Genomic DNA, 19,451 nt, shown 5'->3' on the forward strand with positions numbered 1-19,451 from the left:
CTCTTTATAAGGAAGATTTTCCAAACATGCTATATATATATATATATATATATATATATATATATATATATATATATATATATGATAAATGAGAAATACAAACAATATTTTCTTCCTCATTCCTTCAAATACTCCTATTTAATAGTTAAAACCTATTAAAAACCACCAATCTTTGCACTTTTTACTTTAGTGAGTCCCAGCAAATTTAAACTAATAAAAATATGTTTAGAATTTTTTATTTTTTTATAATAGTTATTTTCAAAAAATTGTAGCAGTAATTTTTAATTAATTTATAATATAACATTTTGTACTACAAAAATAAAAATCCATTAAATTTATAATATATATATATATATATTTTTCTCTCACTTTATTCACTTCATATTTGTGTATTAAATTAATATATGAGAAGGGTTAATCAGATCAAAACACGTGTTAGCTACCACGTGGCAGATGATAACAGCGGATTTGATTCCATTGGTGTTGTGTCTGATTCATACTTCAATATAGTAATTAGGCATTGACCAAATCCTGGCCATCCATCCACATAACGTTCAAATTAAATCTCGAAACTTTGGGATATGTGGACCAAATCACTCTTACGCTTGTCTTATTTTATTAACGTCTAATACTTTTATGATTCAAAATAAAACGATGTTCTTGTATTTTCTAAAATATGTACGATTAATTTTACAATTATATTTGCTTGTTATTCTATGTTATCTTTGCATATTTTAAAAAATACTATTAAATAAAAATATAAAAATGAAGGTTGGGGATATTGTGCACTATCATTAGAGGTTTTTTTTCTAAATATTGTTATTCCATATGTATATCTTAAAATAAATAAAAAATAATTATTTCAAAATTTAACAACTAGTACATATGTAATACGATTTGATTTTAGTGAAATCTGATATAAGTAAAATTATATGTCAAGAACAACTTTAATTTAATATAAAAATTGAAATCATTTGATTTTAGAATAATTTTTTTCCATTAAAGAATAACTAATGAAATTACACCTTTTGCTTAAGTTGCAAGAGTCCTTATGGTCCCACTGTCTGTGCTCAAGTAAAAGTAGAATGGCTTGTTTTAGCATTTATATGGCCCGAAATTACAGCGTTAAAGATGGTTCCCCAGCTTCCCATGTGTATTTACAGTGTTGGAATAGAAAACCATGAGCAAAGTACAGTACATGATACAATGATAAAGCACAAGGTTACAACCACTATTCTTGGTTTCCAATGGGGCACATTCTATGAATTATGCACTGAAACCACTTCGCAGAGAACTCCAGGGAGTTGCAGGAATACTGACGCATGCTTGTGCAGATGCCTCGGCCATTTGCTCTTTCCCTATTCCAGCATTGCAGAAGTTTGCAAAGGACCTCATATGTTTCATCCCATACTGAGACAGGGATCCACAATGTGTCTCAAAAGTCCTAACCTGAATCAACAGTAGATTAAGGCACAGCTTTGTCAGAAATCAAAAGCTTTAGTTCAATCAATAAACAAATGCAGATTTATACTTCATAGTTCAAACCCAACATCAATTATTCCTAGGCAAAACACTGCTGGAGGCCTTGTTGCCATCTCATATAATTAATACCAAACAGAAAGACAATGATTCAATCATAGACTAATTCTAGCATGCACAATTCTTAAATTGGAACATCCATGCACCTAGATTTTTTATTGTAGGTGGGGTGGACCACCTATCATTGATGCCTCTTTATTTTGCCAAATTAATGGCTACAGAATAAAGGTGCATGTTAGAAAGAGTCTCATACAATCAAACTCAAGAAAGTGAATCAAGAGAAACGGTACCAGTGTTTTAAGGCAGTCCCAGTCATCAACAAGTGGTTGCCCAGCGGGTCTAACACTGTTAAGCAGTTTTGGACCCTCTTCAATGCCAAATAACAGTTTTCCAATAAGTTTCATGCTGTCGTCTATATGCATTCTGTGAGACATCGCTTCTAGAATTTGTTTCTGAGCTACGGATTTCCTAGAAGAACCCACAGGAGCTTTGCGGTACTGGAAAAACAGAAAGGAAGTCAAGAAGATAGAATATAATTAGTGAAAGCAAAGGCTTACCAAGGGAAAAGACATCAGAGATATACCCCCTCCCTCCCCCGTCTTCTTTTCTTGTAGTTTTAGCACATTAAAGCCAAATTACCAATATTTCAAGGAATGAAAACTACTAGCCACTCACTTGTGTAACATAAAGGCACGGGATTCACACAATTTTTCCATGCTTATCTAATAAACAAGTTCAAAGATTTCTTATATAGCTAGTTAAAGTTCTGGTGCATCTAACATATTGTTGGTGAAAATCAATAATATATCCACTCCTATGGCACAGTTGGTAGAAGGAATAGGCTAATACCCACTACCAGTCTAAAGCTTGGCAGCTTCAATCAAGAATGGGATGTCATAGTGAATTTTATTGTGGATGTAGGTTGAAGTTTGTTAATACTTCAATCGAACTATGTTATCTTCCGTGGCACTCTTTCTATGAAATTCTACTGTGGTTAATTCTATTATAAAATGTTGTTTGTGGCAGACGATAGTGAACTTGTGCGTGTTGATTCACAAAACCCTTCAAATTCAAATTTTGGGGGCAAAATCATGAATTAATGGTTAGGCAATTATCTAACAAAATAAATAATAATAAACTGTATGATACCTTGTCCCATAAATGGACTAGATCTGCGTCACGTTGGTTGACTGCTTTTGAAGGCGGCACCAGTGAGTTTTTCTCCCGAAAAGCAAAATTATCATTTGCAGGATTTGTACCCAAATATAAGGAGAGATTGTTCTTGCTAAGCCCTATGTCACCATACTGCATCACGTGGGAACCATAGGCTGAATTTCCATTTATAGTCCTTTGTTTCACCTGTGAGCATAGATGTCATTCAACTGAAACATATCTACTAGCTTCTTGGACCCACCAAATTTTAGACAATTTTTCTCATATATTCAAGTAGCAAAGGTATCAACTAACTTTCAGCTTGTACAAGTTGATTTCATAACATAACTAAGTAAGAAACGGGATCTTACCAATTCAAATTGTTGATGTAAAGTTTCTGTTTGCAAATTGTGAATGTCACTGTTGAAAAGTGTAGAGGGAAAAAGAGCAGTCAATAAAAGACCTTACAACATTCGTTATTAGAAAATATAATCTTCCAAAAAGGCAAAAGTTAAAAAAGGGCATGGAACAAAACTTCTTTCATGTAAAAAAAGGGCATGGAACAACACTTCTTTCATGTAAAAAAAGGGCATGGAACAAAACTTCTTTCATGTAAAAAAAGGGCATGGAACAAAACTTCTTTCATGTAAAAAAGGGCATGGAACAAAACTTCTTTCATGTAAAAAAGGGTTTGATAGAGTAGAAAATTAGGGGTAAATACACATATGCAGTAGCCTGTTCATATCACAGCAGTCATAGGCCTTCAACAAGGTCTTGGAAATTGCCTGGGTAAAAGGTATTGCATCCAATATATCTTATTGATGGTTCCAATATATTTTTATAATCATTTAAGATTTTGAACAATGAATAACACTAATTTATATGCTTCTTTGATACGCTCATATAACCATACCTGTCTTCCATCCAAGCAACACTGTACAAGTCACCCAAGCAGGTTTCATATTCTGGGGGGGGACTAGGATACTCCCCGGGACAATACGTTCCCCAACTGCTTTCTTCTGCATTTGCTGCTGTCGTTGCATAGATATTCATACCTTCAGGAAGAAGACCTTCAAAGATACTCCCAGATTCACATGCCTCTAGATAAAATACCTGCAGCAACATTGCACAAAATATAAATATTGAGAATTAGTAAGTAAATAACCAGATGAAGATTGATACAAACATTAAGTAAATCATAGCTAGTAGCAACTTACTAGGCTTTTATAAGTTTCAGAAGCATGCTTTTTCTTTAAGACTTCAATCAGATCGGACGCATACATGTATGGACTAGTAGGCATCCCTGAAATCCATCCCCAAGGAAAAATACCATATAAGAAATACATTGTTCTGTAAAGTAGAATAAAAAAACAAGAAGATAATAGAAGAATCACCACCAATAAACAATAGTATGCACTAAAATGATCACGGAAAAAAATGGATAACAAGACATTGACACTGAAGACCATATACTCCACTTCACTCTTCCTACCAATTCTTTTTTTTCTTTTGCCTTCTCTTTTTTTTTTCAAGCGCGGGGGAATATGCAGCTTCCCCTGGTTTCATTTTTTACCCTTCAAGTTACCCAAACAAGGAAGAAAAATAAACAAAGAAATAAACAGAAAGCATAACTTAATAAGAACATTTTGAAATCCTACTGTTGTTCGAAAAAGGGAAAAAAAAGAGTTGCGAAGGACATGATAAATTGTTTAGTTAATAACTATACGATGAGTATATATGTCTATACTGAAATCAACCCACAAACATGTTGCACTGTTCCTCTATGCTGCATGATACTACGTCTCCTCTTTAAAAATCCAAATTAAATACTTGGAACAATCTTAAGAAATGAAAAATATCCATAAAACTGGTATGAAATTTGAAATATGTTATTTTAAAACCAACATTTAAGAGTTCAAAGTTTTCAGTTTATTGTGCTTAGCTTGACAGCTATAGAGACTTTTAGCAAGGGAAGTGTACTGAAGTTCCACTTTGTAGAAACTATATTATAGGTAATGCTAAAATTTCATATGACTGTTATGTTCAATTCCAAATCAAGCAAAACCACATAATCAACCTAGCAAAAATATGCAGGAAACAAACATTTGCCAGTAATAAGTTGCAATACAATAAGGCTCATATTACAACATAAACAGTCCATGATTTTCATAACAAAGCTTCCATGAAAGGTTCAGAACTACCAACCTAACACTCCTGGACCTCCATGATCAGAATAGTATATAAATATATGATCATTGGGACCACTATCGATAACCTTCCCACTGCCACCGGTAAGAGCTGATTTATTTCCAAGTATAGCAGCAAAAAAGTTGTTAACAGTGACATCTTCACCAACGTAATCCTGCCGCAACCAGGTCCATGTTAGGAATCTTTAAAACTCAAATTGGAAACAGGATATGGGATGCCAAAGTAAAATAGCATACCTTAGGGACTCCCTTGTAAACATCATTTCCATGAGGGCTGTTAATAATGACTCCAGGCCGTGGGTTCTCTTCATTGAAAGCAATGTCATCATACATAAATACCACAATATTTTCTTCTTTCAGACCACCTTTTCTCAGCAGTTGATACGCATGGCAAACATCAGACTGATGAAATGACAAACTTTGTCAGTTATTTCCAGAATTTAAAAAGCCATGCAAAGAAGAGTTTAATTCTCTGTTGTTGTGTATACCCTAATTTATGTTTTTCATTCAGTTGATATTATGTTCAATGAGAAGATCTTATGTCTTAAATCGAGTGGATTTGAATTAAATTGTCCAATAAAAAATTCGGGTCTGGTCACAATAATAAACCTGATCCAACTAAACCCATGTTCACCCATAACAACAAATTTACCTGTAGAAAAGCAGAGTCTAAAACTGATATATCCAAGCGCAGTAAAGAACTACTTAGAATCAATTAGACAACTTACAAAATATACACATATAGCTGAGAGACTTCATGACTGAATTTAAAAAAAATGATAATTAAGATGGAATGAATGATTGACTTTCCTGTCCTACCAAACAAACACATACAACGAGGAAAGAGAGTGAGAAAAAAAAAATGTGGTGAGGTGCATGAATGACCTGGTGTCTGTAATTCCAATAGCCATTGGATCCGGCAATTAAAAGGGCCCACCTCGTACCCTCTTGGTTCTGATCAGCAGCAGGTGCTTGGAAGAATCTGGAAGCTTCGGAGGGCAAACGGAGAATCTCGTCGCGACCACCGGAGACGAGGGTGATGAGGGTGGCGAGGAGAAAGAGGATCGGGAAACCGTCCATGATGGGCCTTGAATCGAAGAAGGGTCGGTTGGAAAGACAAACGATGATGATGAGGACGATAGCACCAAACCAACCAACCAACCCTTCCTTAAACTATAATTTCAGATTAATTTAATTCAGGAAAGACAAGACATAAATTGTCTTGCGTGTTGTTGGGGTTGGTTTCCCTCGCTTTCTGTTGTAACTTGCACTCTCAGGTTTCGGAGTTCTCTTTTTATGGTAGGCCCCATCACTCCCTCCTTTTCCAAAAAAACGTATTTCAAAACTTATTTCCCATCAGAACCTATCTTCTAGGAACTATATTATCCATTTTCTTTTAGATATTTTGATTACGGATTAAAAAAATTATTTGAATATTTTAGTTTAAAAATCATAAAAAAATAAAAGATATTATTCACCTGTATTCCTAAATCCATATATAAAAAGATATGTAAATATTTATTTGGCGAATATAAAAAAAAATGTATTAATTAATTCTTATGGTGAAACTTTCAAAGTTTTTAGTTCCTTAATTTTCATCCTTACACGTATTACCTTTTTTCTTTTTACATTCTTTCTGCATATGGCGTTTTATTTAAGTTTTAGTTTAAAAATATATATATATATATATATAAAGGAAAGATAAATGAAAATATGTGAAAGTTTGAATAAAAATTAAATGTGTTTAGTTGAAAATAAATATCCATTAAGAGACAGAGAGAAAAATAAAAAATAAAAAATAAGAATTCTATCTATTTTTATCCAGATAATTAATAATATTTTCATACTCTACTTCTTATTTTTTATGTTATCAAACAAGGTATTAAGTCTTGCATTGTGTTTGGATATTTTTTTTGAGAAAAGAATTCGTTTGTTTGTAAATTTGATATGTTTTATAATAAAATATGTTATTGGATAATATTTTTTTAAAATTGAATTTTATAAGAGTATTTTCAAATATTTTAATTTAAATAATTTTAAATTTCATCTTAAAATTAAAAATTCTTTATAGTTATACCATATTTCTTCTCTTTATATTCTTTTCTACTCAATTTTAACCTGAAATCACTTAGTTCATTTAAACCAATACATTATTGAGATGCTCTTTTTTTATTAATGTTGATAATAATAATTTTCTTATTTATTTTGTTGGAATTATATTTATTATTGTATATTATTTTTATTTCAAGTTCAATATTAGTCATAATTTCTCAACCAATACTAAAGACGACAATATTTTTTTTTATATATGTGAATTATTTTTTTTAATTGACATATGTAATATTTTTTGTATGCTTTTAGTAATTTTTTTTACCATTAATACCGGTGTTACTCGTTTTTAACAATTTTGTGTTGATATTATCATTATACCAATGTTATTATTTGTTGTTAATAACTTGTTCAGATTTTTTTATCAACGTTGATTAAAAAAAAAATCTGCATAAAACTATAATTTATTTTGCTAGTATCATTTAGCTGACTTTTTCAACAAATAAACAAAAAAATACTCTAACTAATAACATTGTGAATACAATATAGATTATGTTAGTATGAACAATTATGGTTAATATTAATTAAAAAAATCGATCAGCATTAACAAAAAAAGGTTTTGCCAGTGTTAGTTAAAAAGATATTCATAAAAAAAGATAACATCAACTAATCACTACTAAAAATCACTAATATTAATATTTTTTTTAATTATTAAAAACATTTGGCATATAATTTTTTTGTATTTAATAGTAATTGAAATATTTAATTCAAATGATAAAATTAAAATTAATAAATTTTAATTATTTTATCTAAACAAAATATTTTAAAACAAGATAAATTAAATTATAATTTTTAAATATTAAAAATTATGAAAGAATAAAATTATATCTTTCTTGTTTCCAAACCTGTAGGCCCAAGATTCCGAAACCACATAAACTTTCACTAACATTACACTTGAGTTTTGTCAATAATGAATCAAAACTTTACAAAAAAGTAAAAAGGTAAAGGCAATTGCTTCCTGCCGGTCAATTGTGACTGTCACCGATTTTTTTTTTAAATCCTAATATTGTTGCTAACTATTAGGATTAGTTGTTTAAATATAATTATTAGGTACAATAATTGATGAAGTATTATTATTATTATTATTATTATTATTATTATTATTATTATTATTATTATTATTATTATTATTATTATTATTATTATTATTATTATTATTATTATTATTATTATTATTATTATTATTATTATTATTATTATTATTATTATTATTATTATTATTATTATTATTATTATTATATTAATAATATTTTATATTATATTTTTGATTTTTTTATAGTATTTTTTGGAATTTTTTTATTAAAGTTTCTTACTTTTATCATTTATGTCGATTCTTTTCATCTCTTTATCAGTTTGTTTCTTCTATTGTTTTTCATATTGTTGTTTCTATGTTTGTTGCAACATAAAAATGATTTTTTTTTTGGTTTTTTTATAAAAAATTGATTGCTTTTGATGTTTCTATTGATATAAAAAATAACTTAAGATTTAAACTATATTATAAAAGTAAAATAAAAAATTAATGTTGTAAGTGAAATCTGAAAAATAAATAAAAGTGAAATCATAAAACAGTTATTTTATGTATATGACATTTTATGGTCAGAACAAATACCACAAAGAAAATCATCAATAAAGAGTGTAATAAATATAAACATGATAAATAAAAAATAAAAAACATTTATGTAAACATTAATATGAAAGCAGTTAATATATCACCAACGTATCGGAAATATACGCGATGTTCTCCTTTAAGATCATAAAAATGAAGTAAGTTCCCCCATGCATGGGTTATTTCAGGATTCAGCAAATTCATGTTGTACATCACAACATGGGTGTTCCCGTTATTATCTGCCAGCAGCTAGTGGTCATCAAGTTTATTTTGAAATTCAATAGCAAAAGCGCGATCCACAATACCATACTGTTATTTAAAAATCAAAATAAAAACTGTAAGCAAATCATTGAAGTTTGGAAAATCAAATATAATAACATAACCAAGAAAACACATACATCACCCTTAACACTCATTGTCCATAACATGTCTTTGATATCCAGTCCGACAATTTTCTTAGCAGTTGCTGTTATCATCTTCATCGTAAATGAAAGGAAGAAATCAAGAGAAGAATATGAAATATGAAATGACTTATAGCACAAACAATGAAAGAGGATTATGTGTATACAATAATCTTAGAAACCACACCTATAAATAACATATTAATATCCAATACGTGAGACTTTTGGGTTTTTCAATTTGCCACCATTTTAAACATTTTGAAATTAATTAATATTAATATAATATTCCATTTCATTTCATATTTTTAGATTTGTAAATATTAATATATTAAAATATTAATTAATATTATAATTGTCAGTAGTTGCCATCAATGTCTTCCTAGTAAATGAAAGGAAGAAATGAACAGAAGAATATGAAAAGACTTACCGCACAAATAGTGAAATAGGATTATGAATATATAATAAATAGCATATTAATATGTAAAATGGGAGACGTTGAACTCCCTCAAAGCATTTAAAAATTAATTAATATTATAATTATATTTCATATATTTGGCATTTTTAAATTTTAATATAATAATATATATAAGTATAAGTTATATATAAAATAAAATCATATAATATAATATATTAATACATTGATTAGTATTAATTTATAATATAATATATATATAATATATATATATATATAATATATTAATATATATATATATATAAAAAGATTTATATGTAGATAATTATTGAATTATTGAATAAATATTTATATATACATGTGGGTTTAGGGTTTACGAAGATGAGTGTTGCGCTGTAAGGTTCAATGCGGAAATGAAAAAGAGAAAAATGTATTGGGTGCATGTATTGGGTGTAGATCTCTCACTAACTTAATGTCAATGTTAATTAATGTCAGTTTAGTCTTTTCCTCTTTACAATTGGGTGTGGGTCACAAATGTTAATGATCAGCCAAAGGTAAATAACCAATCTCTTGGATGCTAAGAGTAAGAGATTTTTTTTTTCCTTAATAACACTTTTTTTAACATTATTTTTCTTTCTACATTTAATTTTAGCCTTTTACTTCCTACACCTAACCAATTATAAACCAATCAATTTTAAAGTGCACCTTATCAATGTATGAAATTCTAGAATTATCCTTTTACGTATTTTAGAATGAGAAATATATTAAAAAAAGGAAACTTGACATAAATTCTTTTGCATTCCATAGATGAAATTTCCAAATAGAATTAGTAAAATCAAAATTCATTTAAAAAGGTTAAATTCAGAATATAAATAAATAATTAATACATTTTAGAAAAGAAGTATAGAAAAAAAAATCTAAAAAATATATTTCGAGAAGACTATTATGAAAAGGTGTTCAAACTCTAATATGAAAAAGAGCCTAATATAAAAAAAACTGTTTGAGAAATTCAAATCCACAGTTGTATTCGAGAATAACAAATATAAAATATTTCCTTACCTGCACTCCATCCCTGTTTTAAAACTAAACAAAGACATGTGTAGAATTTGTTGAGGTTTGAAATACAATTGATCATAGGAATTATTGTTTTTTTTGGAATTTATTTTAATTTTATTATTATTAATGCTCTTACGAAAAATAGATCTAAATAGCTTTACGATAAAGGATATAAGACTCTTTTGTGATGTCGAATCATCTAATCGAGGAGGAGGAGGAGGTCCATTAAAAAAATAATTTGATGCTTAAGTCATAATAAGTGATTTAGTACGATAGATTAGTAAAACGTAAGTGAGTGAATTGTTCACACGCACAAATATTCTTATTTGTTTTTCTTTGCACGATGTTAATTAATAATTACTTAAATAACTTTGTATAACAATTTATTAGTGTTTGATATTATTAGACGTTTAGCTATACATGAGGAGTTATTAATATTCAGTTACAATATTAAGAGCAAGAGTTTAATTACTTACTAATGAACGTTACATCAAGTTAAAGAGGTAACCGACGGTTATTATGAGTAGGTAGAATTATTATTATTATTATCATTTTAAAGTTTTATTATAATTTTATAAATTTATTTATTAAATTTGTTATTATCAATATTTATTATTATTATTATATGAATTTATTTATGTTATTATTATGTTTTATTTAATATTACCATTATTATTATTATTATTATTATTCATTATATAATTTAAAAAAAATATGCTTTATTATTTAAAATATTTTTGTAATTATACTATATAATTGATTATGTATATATTTACGTATGTAATAAAATAGATATATAATAAATTATTGTTGTTCTCCCATTGTAATACAAAAATACAAGGATAAATGCATAAATTTGTCCTCTCTACTGATTTTTTAGCTCTTTTCTTCATATATTTAAGGATTTGTTAAAATATAAACTATCATTCTTTTTCTTTGTAAATTAGTTTATGCAAATGTGGTAGTAGTAATTGATTTTTTGGTTAGTGGAAACAGTACTCCTTCTCAGACATCAATTTCACATATATCTTTTTTGGTGAGCTAAACTTACGTTATTCTATGAATGTTGTTTAAAGTTTATATTTTTGCTTTAATTTGAAAAAAAAAAAAATTCACAGGAAAAATTATCACCTTTATAGATGATATATCATTATCATATAAAAAAATTAAATACTTTCATATTAAAGCTAAGTCAAAATGATAAAATTTCACAATTTACCCAATATTTCCATCATCATCGAGAATTAAAATTTACTGTACATAAACATTAACTCTATATTTCTTTATGTCTTTTATATCACAATGATGAGTGCCCATTTGGCGGTGAAAAACATGGTTAATTTGCACGGGCTTATTTTTAATAAAAATAGGTATAAAATTAAAGAGCTTTTAATATTATTATTTAATTAAATGGAGTTAATCTCAAATTAATATTATATATTTTTATTTCACTCTTTATCAGATAAATGCCCTGAGCATAAGGGTAAGTCGTGCTTTATTAATTTTGAACTTAATTTTTTAATAATTGTGATGTTTAAAAAAATTAAATATTAAAAACATCTTTTGCAAATAAAATCTATCATGATGCTGTGACAAAGCAATATACAATTATTTACTAAAAATAATATTTTTTAAATCCCTATTAATATTTTTTTTCTTTTTTTATAAAATTTAAACCAAATTTCACCCTCCTCCCATGATATACAAGTTGGTATAAAAGGTTGAGACCCTCTCTTTTTCTTCTAAACTCTGAATTTCCAGAGTCGCAGTACTCACTCGACTGCGGCAGTTTTCTACTCCGCCGGCTCACATAGAAGCATTGCGCATCGTTCTCTCGGGTTTGGTTTTTCACTGCAGTGCCAAGGTAACCTCCAAATCTTTTCCATTTTATCTTTCCACTATGCTGTGTATGTACCCTTAGTGCAATCTTGTGTGGTTTAACTGCAATTAGTTTTCTTAATCGCTCTATTTGAAACAAATGTACGCACCGTTAGGGTTTTGCTGAGTACTGCTTTTCTATGTTTAATCAAAATTGGACTCGAACGTTAGTAGACTATTTTTTTAATTTTGTTTTCTCTCCAATCCTGCGTTAATATACCACCCCCGTTTCATCTCCCTGTCTTTTTTTTTTTTTTGTTGCTTTCTGGTTTTTGTATTTGAGATTATAGTTCTCCTGATAATGTTTTGTATGTTCATGGTAGTTGACAATTGATGATGCTTCTGAATACAGGTTAACTGTTTGCTATGGAGAACGGGGATAACATTCTGGATGTCATATATGAGGAGGGTGAATTAGATGATATGGATGGTGATGTTGACATGGCTGATGTTGAAGAAGGGGAGTTGGTGGAGCCAGATACCCAAAATGTTTTGGGACAAAGCAGTGCGGGAGATGTCAATGAAGCAAATCAGGAACCTCTCAGTAAGAACCGCAAGCGCAGAGCCAACAAGAAGAAGAATAAGAAGAAGAGGAAGGGTTTAGGATCTAATCCCACTGACATAAACAGGTTCAACTTTCTGCCCGATTTAGTTTTGAAAGGAATTGTCATGTTGGCTAAAATATGATCAACCCATTTAACGTTTTAGTTCATGTTCTTTCACCTCCATAACGTTTGAGGTGTAGAAGAATGTTGTTCAATTTATTACTGAGCTTGGAATCCCTTATTCACACATGTCCTGAATAAATGATAGCAGAACCATAAAAAAAACAGTTTCAATTCACCCCATAGTTCCATATCCAAGCTTTGCACTAAGTTCTTTGTATAAACTTCAAATCATCATCTTTTGCAGTTTCATTCCCTTCATTTTTTGTTTTTTTTTTCTCTTTCATGTTGTGTGTTATGAATATATGGTGGAATGGAAGCATAAGTGATGGTAAGGTAAAGGAAGAGGCATGGTTTGGGAAGAGGTGGAGCTCCATCCAGTGCTTGCTGAGGAGTAACAAGCTCCAAACTATAAATTCTCAAAAATGATAAAAATTACTTTAAACTCGTTCATAATTAGCAATAAAAGGTCATTGGGGGTCTTAAAACAAAAGTCAAATATATAAGTTTCCTAGGAATCATTAATTATCGATCAACATCTTCTAAATCCAAGACTTCTGCTTATCATTTTCACTGGCTAGCTGTGCACTATTTCTTTGACCAGTACACAGTGCCGCTATAGCACACTTTTGTCTACTACAGCTGCTACACTAAGCAACTGCCTTGCTGTGGCAAGCCCTATAGTGATAGGGGCCTCTCAGCAGCTAGAGTGTTGTTTTTTAAAATCATGGCTTGTCTTTTTCTTTAAAACATCCACTGTGATAAGGACTTGGTAGAATCACATCACAACCATTGCATGTAGAGCCTAAGGCCTTGTCGTTCCCTTCCATTTAATTGCATCCAAACATCCCACTACACTTTGCAGCCCTAGCACCCAGCTGGCTAGCCATGCACTATTTCTTTGACCAGTCTTAGGCAAACACTGCAATGTTGAAGATTCCATACGTGCTGTTTTTGTTTTGCAATTGAGATACATGGTGGAAGGTTGTGATACAAACTGATAAGAGGAGAACCATATCATAAAAGCTACCCATTGTAGTTGGAGAGACCATGGCCATATAAATCCCACCCTAGAATCCCATATTTTAAATGTGAGCTGAAGTTATACCTTGCAATTGGATACTAATGCACCAATTTGCACGTTCTATAAACAAAGATGGAAAAATATGTTTGTTTATGGCTTGTAGCTCCAAAGGCATTACTGTTGGCTTAATAAACTCATTTACCTTTATAACCCAATATAATTTGGAATCCTAATATTAAGGATGGTTGGATTAATATTATTTCCTAAGAAGCCCGGACACGGGCACGGATACGGAGATACGGCTAAACTGAAAATTATAGGACACGGGACACGGCTATATATAAATTAAAATGTAGTAATATATTTTGTTATATGAAAAATAATCAAGAAAAACATAATGTTTAACTTTTACCTTTTGGAGATTTTAATATTTTGTTTGAGATTTTATCATATTTTATCTGAGATTTAGTGTGGAAAAGAAGAGTTCTTTAAAACACTGAACCGCGTTTTTTTTTCGAGCTTTTCTGGCGTGTTCAAGGAGGGAAACCTGTCCCCTCCGGCGTATCCAGAAAGAGGGCCGTTTCCGGCCCAATAAAAAGTGTCCGACACCGTGTCGGGCACGCTTCCGCCGCGTGTCCGTGTCCGCGGTGTATCGGACACACCGATGGCACATTTTTGGCCGTATCTGAGCTTCATTTATTTCTTAGTTTTATGATTGTGTTTTGCTTTCCTAACAATTCTTCTTTTATTCAAATAATGGAAGTTGTACTAGCGAACATAGAAAAGTATATGCAGTTTATTGGTGTAGCCCCAAAGTCATTGCCGATGGTATAACTCATTTACCACTGTGACCACCCAATACAATTTTGAATTCTAATACTAAGTATTCAAGAATTATGTATTTGCTTCTTTCTTTTTATATGGTCATAAATGGCAGTATCATTGTCTGCTCATTTACCACTGTGACCCGATACAGTTTTGAATTTTAATACTAAGTATTAAAAAATTATGCATTTGCTTCTTCCTTTTTATATGGTCATAAAATGCAGTATCAGTGTCTGCTCATTTGTTATATTAGCCTTAAACCTATATGGTATTTGAATCCGCAAACCTGTATGAACCTAATATAGATATAAAGTTGTTTTTCTGTTTGTCCCTTTAAATTTTGTCAGAGCCTTTATGTTCTGTGATTGAATTTTTAGCAATTTGTCTGTTTTTCAGATTTGTGTTAGATACGTGTCGACGACTGAAAGAGAAAAAGTCATACATGGTATACAATGCTGTGGGCTGTCTTGGGATCTCTGCATTAAGTGATCTTGTCAATGAGGTATTGAAACCCTGCTATGTACTCAATTTTGGTTTAATAAGCCAGTTTACTGTGTTTGCTAGTATATAGATGTTAGATTTTGTGTGAAATACCATGGCCAATTGGAAATTAGAAATTAATTTAAGAACCACCAAGCAACAATGCATTATATGACTTGAATAACATTGATATCTGGCAATAGTGTTCAATAACTGTTATGATGATAATTACTGCACAGGAGGATCTGTACCATCCAAATGGTTTACTCCTGACTCCATTCCTGCACTGGAATTTGCTGTCTCTGTTCAATAAGTTCTTACCCTTGTTTCTTGTCTTAGTTCCTACTAGTTGTTTCTGTCATTTGGACGCCGATTTCATATATCTGAATTCGTAGTTTTGCTAATTATATTTAAGTTTTTGTTGTTAAGATTGATTGTCTATGGTGATATTAGTTTGATGCGATTACTTTGAAGTACTGCTGCACAGTAGTGATTATTTTCTTACAGTGTCTTATTATATCAGCTTCTTTAACTCCTAATTTGTGGTTTCTGCGACCTCTTGTTCCAATTTTACAAATGTTGTTGGGTTCACATGGTCCTATGACTACTTTCTGAATACTCCTGATTTTGGCTTCAGTCACTAGCTTAATGTTCTTCTCTCTTGATTTCCCATTGGATTGCGCTTTGTATTTCTTTGAAATTTGTATTTATGTGAATTCATTTCTTCAACGAGAATGTGGATATGTTTGGGAGGAGACATAATTTGCTCACCTGTTTTGGAGCTAAGGTCCTAACATATTTGGGTGAGCCTTGAGCTGGTTATTCTAATCCACTCTTTCAAGCACCAAATGGCTATTCATATTCTCTGATGCATGCAATTTTGTCCCTAACCTTGCAGATTTTTCTTCCAGATGCTAGTTTGCTCCTTCCAACTCTCTACTTGAGCCTCGATGTTCCTGGCTGAACCACTAGTAAGCCTTTTCTCCATCAGATGTTGGAATCATCTTCAAGACTTAATACACACAGCTCTACACTCATAGCTCGAATACCAGTTGGTAGAATTGGTTTAGCATAATCTATAATGTGGCTTAGGCAAGGGTTAGAAGATGCAAAACAAATGTTTTCTTGGATGTTCAAGATCAGGACTCTTTTCTCTGTCTAGAAGTCTAATCCTTTGTGAAATAATAGATGATTTCTCTCTCAAATCTCAATCTCCTCTTTGTTAGAAGCAAAATATGCTGTTTGTTTTGTACTATTTCTGTCTGCCCAAGCCCAACTAACTAATTTCTCTCTAGGACACCTAACTAACTACTTATAGGAAATCCCTCAAACCCTCATTTTCTACTAAAATCCTCTCTTTTTATGATTTATGAACCTTTCAAATGATTTTAAAATATCTTAAATTCATCTTAAACCACCTTTTTTTTAGAAATAAAGATTTTCAGCTTTTTTAGGCAGTGTGAAACGTATGGAAGGACTTGATCTAACAATAAAATATATTGTGGAACTAAATTTGAGTGAAGATTTACCTGGTGACCCAAATAATACGTTTAAGTAAAAAAATACTAATTATATTTTGTTGCATGTGTTTTGTGCTTTGTATGGAATCACAGCGCGTGTATTAACGAGACGTTTATACTTCAATTTCTGCTGGAAGTACCCATTTTTGTTCTTGTTTTGTTAATTTCTAATCTGGGCAACTAGTCTAGTTGATACATTGTAAACTAGTATAATGATGTGGGGAAGTTACAGGTATATGCAATACAGTCTTGTGGAGGTCAGAAAACAGCTGATGGTAGACGTTACCGGACAGGGGGTGGCATACTGTGGAGCATCTTAAAAGTTAGGGAACCAAAGGTCTTTAAAGAGATAATGAAAAAAACAAAGGAGTTTGAGGTGTGTGACTTTTAACCTTCACATTTTTGTTGTTTTTTGTTAATTTCTAATCTGGTCAAGTTGTTTTGTCGATACACTCTTTTAAAAAGATAAAAAGTTTTGTTCCCCTTTATGCAGCGACAACGAAGTTTTTTTTGGAGGGGGGTTAGTATCAACTGACAATTTGCCTAAATGTGGTTTTTCACTGAATAAAATTTCTACTATTTAATCACTGCAAGTTTGTATTAAGAAGGGATTTTTTTTCCATCCAACTAAATTAAGGAAGGGCTTCGTTGGTTCGCCTCTGATTTCTGAAGTGTGTGGTATTCATATGGCCTTAAAATGTAAGGGTGAAAAGGTTATGGTTAACATTTTTTTCACTTGGATCCCTTAAAAATGTAATTTGTAGTTTACTTAAGTGTGAAATAATGTCAATTGATGAGAAAATTGAGTTGACACATCCATGATGATTTACGGAAACCCCTTAAGGATGAAGCCTTGCTATGTTTCTCCTTGTAATATGTACCCGTGGATGTTAGAAAAGTATACTTTATTCAATTATATTCTAAGATTCTATAATATGGACAGGTTTTCTGGTCCAGCAACTTCAGTTCTACCTCGGAAGTCTGAGTATTAGATAGTTTATCATAGGCAAATTAACCTTATTGAAACAGAATAATATGGACAGGTTTTCTGGTCCAGCAACTTCAATTCTACCTCCAAAGTCTGAGTATTAGATAGTTTATCATAGGCAAATTAACCTTACTGAAACAGAATAATATGGACAGGTTTTCTGGTCCAGTAACTTCAATTCTACCTCCGAAGTCTGAGTATTAGATAGTTTATCATAGGCAAAAATAACCTTACTAAAACAGAATAATATGGACAGGTTTTCTGGTCTAGCAACTTCAATTCTACCTCCGAAGTCTGAGTTTTAGATAGTTTATCATAGGCAAATTAACCTTACTGAAACAGAATAATATGGACAGGTTTTCTGGTCCAGCAACTTCAATTCTACCTCCGAAGTCTGAGTATTAGATAGTTTATCATAGGCAAATTAACCTTACTGAAACAGAATAATATGGACAGGTTTTCTGGTCCAGCAACTTCAATTCTACCTCCGAAGTCTGAGTATTAGATAGTTTATCATAGGCAAATTAACCTTACTGAAACAGAACAAATCCCCGCTTTGCAAAGAAAATTTGTTTATCAACTCCAATGCCTCTATGGCTCTTAGATGATTTCATTGGTGAAATTTGTTTGCCTTACTGGTATTCTGTTTTTGGGAAAAATTTGTGATTGAGATTTTTGAAACAAGCAAAAAATTTGGGGAGAATTTGTGATCGAGAGATATCTATTTTAATTCGTGTTCAAACCATTACTGAATTGTTTGGGTATTACTAACTGTTTTTGTTTTTGCCTTTGTGTTTGATGTTTATCCTAATGCAGAAACAATTCAAGCAGCCTAATGTGGCGCAACGACCTGTACCAAAGAAAGAGGATTCTTCTCAAGGAGTGCCCTTTTCATTCTCTGGCAGGGATGAGGGCAATATTTCGGACAGTGATTTTCATGTATCCGAGCTGCAAAATCAACATGAACCAGGAACTTCTTTAGAAAAACCTATATCTGTGCATGATAGGTTAAGGATACCAATATCATATGATGACGATCTGCTGGTAGAGAATCCAGTCAATGATGCAACCTGAATCTGGAAGTAGAGTGGAATTATATGGATACATATCTCATTTCCCTCTGGGACTAGAGCTATACTTCATTCTCCTTCTGTTCCGTTTTGATCTCCACGCGGCTCTCCTTTTTTTTTTTTGGCTTGTGCAACTTTTCTCATTAAAAAGAGGGTTTTATTCATTTTGCCTTACTGCTATCGATTATATACTTACGCTGGCAAAACTAAAGAATAAAAGCCAAAAAAATGTAAAGAAAAAAGATATTTACTGCTGGACCTGTTGATATTATAATTAGCCAACGCTGTCGGAAAATTTTTGGTTGTCTTCCGCATTTTTTATCTTTTTTTATTCTAAATTTGACGGAAATACTTATAATATTTAAAATATAAGATATATATGAATTTATATATTATATAATTATAAATTTATATATATGAATTTATATATTATATAATGTATAGAAAAAAGATATTTACTGCTGGACCTGTTGATATTATAATTAGTCAACTTGCAAATTTTTTGGTTGTCTTCCGCAT

At 30.8% G+C, this 19,451-nt stretch overlaps 2 protein-coding genes across 2 annotated transcripts; one reads left to right on the top strand and one right to left on the bottom strand.

Moving 5' to 3' along the window:
• Positions 1-1,075: 1,075 nt before the first annotated feature.
• On the bottom strand, positions 1,076-6,263 carry LOC137820110 (vacuolar-processing enzyme-like). Its single transcript, XM_068623934.1, has 9 exons — positions 5,784-6,263; positions 5,136-5,300; positions 4,897-5,053; positions 3,909-3,994; positions 3,605-3,804; positions 3,063-3,111; positions 2,689-2,898; positions 1,830-2,036; positions 1,076-1,449 (listed from the first exon to the last, which is right to left on the bottom strand). The coding sequence occupies exons 1-9, from the start codon at positions 5,976-5,978 to the stop codon at positions 1,267-1,269; spliced, it is 1,452 nt and encodes a 483-aa protein (XP_068480035.1). The 5' UTR covers positions 5,979-6,263; the 3' UTR covers positions 1,076-1,266.
• Positions 6,264-12,211: 5,948 nt separating this feature from the next.
• On the top strand, positions 12,212-19,237 carry LOC137821878 (uncharacterized). Its single transcript, XM_068626668.1, has 5 exons — positions 12,212-12,346; positions 12,713-12,989; positions 15,271-15,376; positions 17,107-17,250; positions 18,679-19,237. The coding sequence occupies exons 2-5, from the start codon at positions 12,727-12,729 to the stop codon at positions 18,934-18,936; spliced, it is 771 nt and encodes a 256-aa protein (XP_068482769.1). The 5' UTR covers positions 12,212-12,346; positions 12,713-12,726; the 3' UTR covers positions 18,937-19,237.
• Positions 19,238-19,451: the final 214 nt, after the last annotated feature.

This window comes from Phaseolus vulgaris, chromosome 9 (assembly GCF_000499845.2).
Source record: "Phaseolus vulgaris cultivar G19833 chromosome 9, P. vulgaris v2.0, whole genome shotgun sequence".
Lineage (NCBI taxonomy): Eukaryota > Viridiplantae > Streptophyta > Magnoliopsida > Fabales > Fabaceae > Phaseolus > Phaseolus vulgaris.

What these genes read in the sequence shown, in the direction of transcription:
- LOC137820110 (XM_068623934.1), bottom strand. Translation starts at nt 5,978, where the DNA reads ATGGACGGTTTCCCGATCCTCTTTCTCCTCGCCACCCTCATCACCCTC. An exon ending in CTGAAACTTATAAAAGCCTA is followed by an intron (nt 3,805 to 3,908) that starts GTAAGTTGCTAC and finishes ATGTTGCTGCAG; the next exon opens with GTATTTTATCTAGAGGCATG. An exon ending in GGGACTGCCTTAAAACACTG is followed by an intron (nt 1,450 to 1,829) that starts GTACCGTTTCTC and finishes CTGTTGATTCAG; the next exon opens with GTTAGGACTTTTGAGACACA.
- LOC137821878 (XM_068626668.1), top strand. Translation starts at nt 12,727, where the DNA reads ATGGAGAACGGGGATAACATTCTGGATGTCATATATGAGGAGGGTGAA. An exon ending in TAAGTGATCTTGTCAATGAG is followed by an intron (nt 15,377 to 17,106) that starts GTATTGAAACCC and finishes GGGAAGTTACAG; the next exon opens with GTATATGCAATACAGTCTTG. An exon ending in AAAAAACAAAGGAGTTTGAG is followed by an intron (nt 17,251 to 18,678) that starts GTGTGTGACTTT and finishes ATCCTAATGCAG; the next exon opens with AAACAATTCAAGCAGCCTAA.